The sequence below is a fragment of the Panicum virgatum genome, chromosome 1K, assembly GCF_016808335.1.
Source record: "Panicum virgatum strain AP13 chromosome 1K, P.virgatum_v5, whole genome shotgun sequence".
In the NCBI taxonomy this organism is placed as follows: domain Eukaryota; kingdom Viridiplantae; phylum Streptophyta; class Magnoliopsida; order Poales; family Poaceae; genus Panicum; species Panicum virgatum.
Window position 1 is genome coordinate 43,595,990 of NC_053136.1, and position 7,839 is coordinate 43,603,828.

General features: G+C 48.5%; 1 protein-coding gene across 1 annotated transcript; it reads left to right on the forward strand.

The window, feature by feature from the left end:
• The first annotated feature begins 434 nt into the window (after positions 1-434).
• LOC120655614 (homeobox protein Hox-D9-like) lies at positions 435-755 on the forward strand. Its single transcript, XM_039933524.1, has one exon. It carries the CDS (start codon positions 435-437, stop codon positions 753-755), a length of 321 nt encoding a protein of 106 aa, XP_039789458.1.
• The last annotated feature ends 7,084 nt before the right edge of the window (positions 756-7,839 follow it).

Here is a 7,839-nt window from a genome sequence, read left to right on the forward strand (position 1 = left end):
GAACAGTGCAGCATCAAAGCTGCATAATGGAGCACCGAGTTTTACAGCCCACCGGCTTGACAAGGACAGTTTTGACGGAGACCATACATGCAGTGTATATATCAAGCGAGGTAAATAATCTTTGCGAATTTACCCTAAAAAAATTGACGGAGTAGTGGCCAATTACTGCGTACTGAAGACTATATTATACTCCCTCCATATAGGAAAGGAAAAAGTCCACTTTTAGCCATCTAACTATTGCAGTGTTGATTTTGGCCATGCAACTCCAAAACCGGGTATTCTTGACTATCCAACTCTCAAAACCGGTCAGATTTGGCCATCCTCTACTCCTCCCTCTCTCTCTTTCTTCTCTCCTCTCCCACCCCATTCTCTCTCCACCCTGGCTCCCCACCCTCCCCTCCCTTGCTCCCGCTCCCGCTCGGCTCCCCGCGTCCATGGCGGGGGCGGGGCCGCCGGCGTGCGCCACGGCGGGGCTGCCGGCGCGCGGCACTGAGGGGCTGGAGCTCAGAGAGGGGCGCAGCGCGGCCCCCTCCCTGCTCCCTCCGGCGCCGCCGGCGAGTGCAGCCCCTTCCTCCCGGGCCGCGCTGCGCCAGGTCGAGGCCTGCTCGAGCTCCGCCCCTCCTTCTCCCCCCTCCCTGGTCGCGGCCTTGGGCTCGGCCCTTCGCCCCTCCCTCCTCCCACCCCCTCCCAAGGCGGCGAGCGGCGGCGGCGGGGCGCCCGGCCATGGCGGGGCGCCTGGCCATGGCCGCGGCTGACCTCTGGGCACGTGGCCATGGCGTCGGCGCGCCCCTCGCGGAGCTCCCTTGCCGGCGGGATGCGGAGCCATGGCGGCGACGGTCGGATTCGCGCGGGCCCGGCGGCAGCGAACGGATTCGCGCATGTCCAGCGGCGACGTGTCTAGCTCGGACGAGAGTTTGGCTTGGCGGCATTGAGCTCGGTGGCAGAGCGGGAGCCGGAGCAGAGAGGGAGAGGAGAGAAGAAAGAGAGAGGGGGAGAGGAGGGCTGACAGGCAAGCCCCACTGTCATGTGGCGTCCACATCAACAAAATCACACCTAAAACCACCAGGATGGTCAAATCTGATCGGTTTTTAGAGTTGGATGGTCAAGGATACCCGATTTTAGAGTTGCATTGCCAAAATCAAACTCGGGCAATAGTTGGATGGTCAAAAATGGACTTTTCCCTATAGGAAATAAAAGACGTTTAGAACATCGACACAGTCTCCAAAGCATAATTTTAACTGTTTATTTTTATAAAAATATTTGTTGAAAGTCATATATGTATATTTTTATGAAAGTGTTCTTTAAGTCAAATATATTCATATGACTTTCACTTTTCAAACTCAATAACTTAAAAGTTACTCCCTCCGCCCCATAATATCTGCATTTCTAGAAAGAGGCACGGAAACCAATGACGAGTAGCAATTTACGGAAATACCTCTATGACTGTCCTCTAATACATTTTGTTTTTTTACAGCAATCATCCCGTACAGTTGAGGCAGTGACTGGAATTAACCATCTGGAAATGGAGGGAACAGATAAAAAAACAATGAATGAGTAGAGAGAACGAGTGGCCAGGAAGCGTGGGAGTGCTCCGCTATTGGCTGTGTTTAGATCCCTGGAAAACTGGTAGAAAAGGTCATATCTGACACTGTAGCACATTGTAGCACTTTTCGTTTTTTTGTGGTAAATATTGTTCTACCATGACCTAACTAGACTCAAAAGATTCGTCTCGCAACGTACATCAAAACTATGCAATTAGTTTTTTTATTTACATACATTTAGTACTCCATGCATATGTCATTTGTTATATTTAATGTTTCGATATGATTTCGATGTGATGGAAAGTTTGAAAAATTTGGAGGAGTTTGGGGATCTAAACACACCCATTGTGCCTTTGTCAGATTTTGTCAGGCTATGCACCTATACATCCAGCTATAGCGACCATCATTTTGGGGGAAATTTGAATCCTAAAGGTGCATATATTATGGGACGGAGGGAGTATTCATAATTTATATTTTTTAATGTTTGACCCAAACCTTATTCAAGATGACATTCTTTTTCTACACCATGCATTTTAGAGCTTCGATCTTATCGCTAGTTGTGTAAAATCCTTGGTACATACTGTATCATACACTTCCATTATCCATCCAAGTCCAGGTGCAGATCGACTTGCCAGGTTGTGGTAATAATTAAGTTACGGCGGTAAAGCTGGTGGCGTTCTGTACGCCGCTATCGACGAGTACTCCTACGACTGTACGAGAGTCACGCACCCTTGGTGAAAAATGGACGCGCGGTAACAGACGATCGAGAAAATGCACAGGTCCGTAGCTAGCTCGATCGCTCCCGGCTGGCCAAGCTGGGATGACGATAGATCAGCCAAGCAGTAGACGATCGTTATTCCCGAGAGGCGCGGCCGGCAGCGGCAGCAGGAGCAGTGCTCTGCGCCGCTGCGCACTGCACAGGGCGCGGCAGAGGTGGGGGGACGGAGAGGGAGGAGGAAGACGATGGAGCGCTGAAGGGCGGGGCGACCAGGAGCCACGCGCCGGGAGGGAACCAAGGAAAAAAACTAAAGAAAGCGAGACGAAAGGGACGTGTGCATGAGCCATGTAGCTTTCGATCACGCGCTAATCAGCCTCACCCCATTTTAGTTTGTCTTCTAGTACTACTCGTCTCTCACTGGAATCGCCAGCGGTTTGCCTAGAAACGCCGGTTCTGCGGTTCATCGCTTCATCGCCGAGCGGGCAAGTAAACTATGTAATTAGTTTTTTTATTTCATCTATATTTAATATTTTATACTTATAAAATTTTTATTTAATGTGATAGTTTTGAAATTTTGAATTTTACAACTAAATAAGGTCACATACACATGCATCGATGAGAAATTGTGAATGAAGGAAGTGGAGGATCGTCATCGCATGCGAATATACGTGTACATGTACATGCCCTGCAGATGCACACCTACTGCCTGTTTGCTCTGCGTTTGCATGTGGCGCGTGCAGCCTTATCTTTTCGTCCCCTCCGTTTCGCCGTCGAGGAGGCCGGGCCGGCCGGTGGCCACAGTGGTTCGGGTAGTGGCCGCAACAGTTGCCCTAGGTATCTATGGCCGGTAGCTAGCTAACTATTGCTACAACGTATTGCTCACATCTCCAACTGGTTCCCCCTCTCGCGCTGCTCCTGCAGTAGCCTTGTAGACGGACGCGATGGATTCCTTTGCCGCGATGGAAAGCTCATGCGGCGGGTGCATTGAAGATAGTGAATGAATGTACGGGCCGGAGACAGATAGAGTGCTGGAGAGAGAGAGGAGGAGGAAGAGGAGGAGGGAAGGCATGGGCATGGAGAGAGGGCATGCAATTATAAAAGAAGGGAAGGCTTTTGCAGTACTTTTTGGTGATTTGACCTCACACTATCCCATCAGCCCCGGCCCCTCTCTCACACCTCGCTCGGCAACAAAAGATCGAGCCAGCAGCGGCGGCAGCAGCTGCGGCTAGCGCACAGGACAGAGATCCTCTATGCGTTGCACACTGCTGCGGCCCTGTTTGGTTTAGGTTAGCACAAGTAGCATAAAAATTTTGACCAATAATTAAGAGTAATAAATAAAGTTAATTTACAAAACTAACTCCACAGCCGTGTTCTACTTCGCGAGACGAACCTAATGAGGCCTTTAACCGCACGATTCGAGGATGGTTACTGTATCATCACTGTAGCCAATCATCGATTAATTACTATCATTAGATTCGTCGTGAAAAGTTACACCCATCCGTGGAAAGGTTTTACAAATAAACTTTGTTTAGTACTCCATGTATTGAAGATTCTTTTCTCGGGAAATGCCGCTTTCTCTTTTCTCTCGCCATCGCCGTGCCACGCTTTTGATTCCTCAAATTCCGCCCGCCCCCTATGCTTTCCCTGCCGACTGTCCGCTGCCGAGTTGGTCTCCTGGGACGCGTACGGATCGGAGGCCGGCACACAGGGGTCTTAGTCTAAATCGGAGTTTCATGACCACATATATCTATACTAGGAATTATATAACCGTGCCAGATGAATTTTATGGTGATGAAACTTTTCTCACATCTCATGAAACTCCATTCTTCTCTCTCCTTACCACATTAGTAAAATTGATGATATTTAATGGCATGAAACTTTTTATAAAACTCCCACTGAAACTGGCCTTAGAATACCGCGCTACCTGCCTGTGCATGGGATGCTGGCAAAAGCTACAGCTTGCTGCTTGGTCTTTTGGCGTGGCGTCGCGGATGCATGAGATCGGCGCCGCGATAGGATCGATCGCAAGTAATCAGACGACCCGCCGATGATCAGCGTTGGTGAACCATACAATACCGGAAATCGCCTTAAGAAGGAACCCCTTATTTGATGCGACCCTAGAACAGATACTACTCAACATCCATTTCTTGTAGTTATTCAACAACAAAAATCATTTCTTGTATCATATACAAGTAACAAGTAAGACGTATTATATATGTGTGTGTAGGAAATTTTAATTAAAAACACATTTAATTAGTTGCAAGACAAATTTTCAACATCAATTCTCAGAAGTAGGACTATACATGCAAGGAAAAGAGAAATTCTGTTAGAAAAAGGACACCTAAAAGATTGCAAATACGTGAAATATATGCCACAAGGTATCTCATATGAACCCACAATATGCATGTAAATGAGGGACCGAAAAGGCGACCAGAGGGGGGTGAATGGGAGCCAACTAAAACTTTCTACCTGGAAAGTTTGGCCTATGATCCCATAAGCACACCACAAATCCTCTCTTCTAGAGTGTGCAAAGTGTAGCTATAGCTGAGCTAGACACCAAGCAAAAACTCTAGGAACAAGCCCCGAAGAGATCAGATCAAAAGCAGCGAGCAAGCAGCAGAAACAGCATGGTATATGATCACCGGTTAAACCGACGTGTGAAGAAAACCCTCACCGGTTTAACCGATGTCACAGAGCCGGCAGCAGAGATAAAAGCACCGGTTGATCTGACGTATAGGTTTGAACAGCGTCGGTTCAACCGGTGTTACTTTACCGGATGATCCGACAAAATCGAAACCAACGTCGGTGCAGTTGTCCAGAGAGATTGCAAAACAGACAAACCGAACACCGGTTGATCCGACGAGGAAAACTCAAAGCTCAATACACCGGTGAAAGCAAAACGACAACGCCGGTTAAACCGACGATGCCAAAACACCTACATTGGTGCAATACGCCAGAAACCCTAAAACGCAAATATGAGCAAAACCCTGATCACCGGTTGATTCATTGGCAGGCGCCGGTTCAACCGGTGATACGAAAAATTCTGCCCGAGCCCAGAACGAATTTTTCAGCTCGCCACTCTTGAGAAACTCGATGATCGAATGGCCAAATCAAGTCCAAATATCACCAAATTTTGTAGGCATGATCACAAAGGACTTGTGAACGTATCCACAGAAGGAATCGACGAATCACTCCATGATTTGGGAGGAATCGAGGGATTACCGAGCAAGAACGGGGTTTTCTCAAGAACGCAAAAACTTCATTTCGAAAGAGCTCGTGAATCCTAGGCATTTTGTACTGAGTTAAGAGCGATGGATTCACCACAAAGAGCTCAGAGAAGTACTACGATCGCGTGCTTCATGAACACATAAACGAAAACCAAATTTCATCACAAACAAAGCACAAGACGTACGAGATTGAAACGAAATCAAAACCCCGGAGGGCACAAGGAGGGAAGGGCCTCCTTTCACATTCAATCTCAGTACAAGGATTCAAAAATTCATAGTTCAAATCCTATCCTAGAGGAGAAAGGGAGGAAGAACAAAAGAGAGGGAGAGAGGCGCACGGGAGGAAGGGGTAGGCGGCGCCGGGCTGGGAGAGGGAGCATTCTGTTCCTGGCGCTAAGAGAGAGAGAGAGGGGGTGAGAGGGTATTTATGGTGCCCATGCAGGGGTCCAAAATACCCTTAGACTTAAACTAGAGACTAAAACGCCCGTAGGGGCTAAACCGGAAATATCTACATGATCTCATCCGACGGCCAAGGTTCTTTCTTCGAATCGAAGTCTTCTCCGCGATGCCACCACGTAGATGAAGATCCGGTCCGCGGTTTTGGAGGGTCCGTGAAACCCGGGTAGGTGGCTGGTTTTGAGAAAACCGCCAAAACTCCACGCACGGGAAGATTCCCGCCTCCACGCCGTGGCCCTGGACGCCGTTCCCGCCTCAGCCTTCTGACGGCCCAAGATGCCGCCCGACGCCCGTCACCTCCTCGCCCACTGCGAGGCCCTAGACGCCGTCGACGCCCGTTCCTCCGCCAGTCCCGAGACCGACGCCTGTGCCTCCACGACTTGGCGTCTTCAACCGCCGTCCGCCAACTTGGTTTTGTGGCACAAACCAAGAAACCCGCAATCCACCGGTGCTTGCGCCCTCGATCCAGGAGTGGACGCCATAGCTGCCGCCCGTCCCGAGCTCCGGTCCCGGCTGCCCTTCACCGCCGTCCACCGCACGGTCCATCGGCCACAACACCTCCACGGCAGCTCTCCGTCGACACTCGACGCCCGTGTACCTGCAACCAAAGACCAAGCGCACGATCACACCGCACGGTTGACAATTCACTCATCACAACTAGGAGAAGGTACTCAACATTCCTCAATCTCCCCCTTGATGAGTGCATTGTCAACACACCACAAACGAAACAAAAACGAACTAAGAGAGAAGCAAAAACCGAGAAGAACAGGGAAGAAGGAGAACTCGAACAAGTGACAAAAGCTCGAAAGAGGCAAGAACAAGTCACTTGACCAAGCAAAGATCGATTCCCTAAGACAAGGGCAACGACTCGACGTAATCGATCAAACACAAGCATGAATCCTCAAGGACAGAGGCAGGGCTCGACACAGTCATGCCAGAAGCAAAGAGAAAACCAGGAGCTAAACAAAGCATAAACTCCCACTGAAGTACATTTCCCCCTTACCAGTGCTACTCTCACCACATGTATGCACTCTCAAAGCCCTGTGCACAACAAGTTTTTGAAACTCTCAAAAATCAAACAATTCTCCCCCTTGTTCGATCACTAACTTCTCCCCTTTGTTGGCACATGCACACATCAAGGCTAAACAGACCTAAAACTCCCCTGAAACTGAGACACCCCCTGAAGGTATGCTATGCAATGAATGCAATGCAGGAGGTGTAAGTGAAAGCATTCAGGGATACAAGGATATGAGCAACATCTAGTCACAAGCACGTGTGCATCCATAAACAAGACTTGCATCGAGCTCAACATGGTATATCAAATCATATCTAGAGCTTAACAAGTTCAGTTTAGCAGAAATAAAAGCATCACCCATGATCTAGCACTAACAAGTAGGGAATGGAAATCAGTGCTAATCAAACTCATACAGGTGAACCAAAATCAGCCAAAACATGTTGCAAACACCCATTTTGCAATCAAATTATATCAAGCAATTATTAATGCCAGAGGTGGAAAGCTTGTCATGCTTTACTTAGCAACGAGGTCAAGCCTATGCCAAAGACAATCAGAAGCTTAAGACACTCGTTTCAGTCATGCACAGCCTTGCCCGGGTTCTCACAAGTGCAAAATGAGCCGTCCCGAAAGCTCGATCAGTGCGACAAGCAATCCCACCTGGATCTTTCCATTCCATTTCAAGCACAATTGAAGCAATTTTATCAATTTTACAAGTTAAGTATCAAGAAGCTACACTAGCATGAATAAGATAGCAAAGCATATCAACACGCCCTAACATGCTAGTAGCCAAGACAGGGTGACCATGTTTTCAAATTTTCAAATCAAAATAGCTTAACTCAGAGGATATCATATACACAGTGGAGCAAGCTATTCATGATCAAG

What these genes read in the sequence shown, in the direction of transcription:
- LOC120655614 (XM_039933524.1), top strand. Translation starts at nt 435, where the DNA reads ATGGCGGGGGCGGGGCCGCCGGCGTGCGCCACGGCGGGGCTGCCGGCG.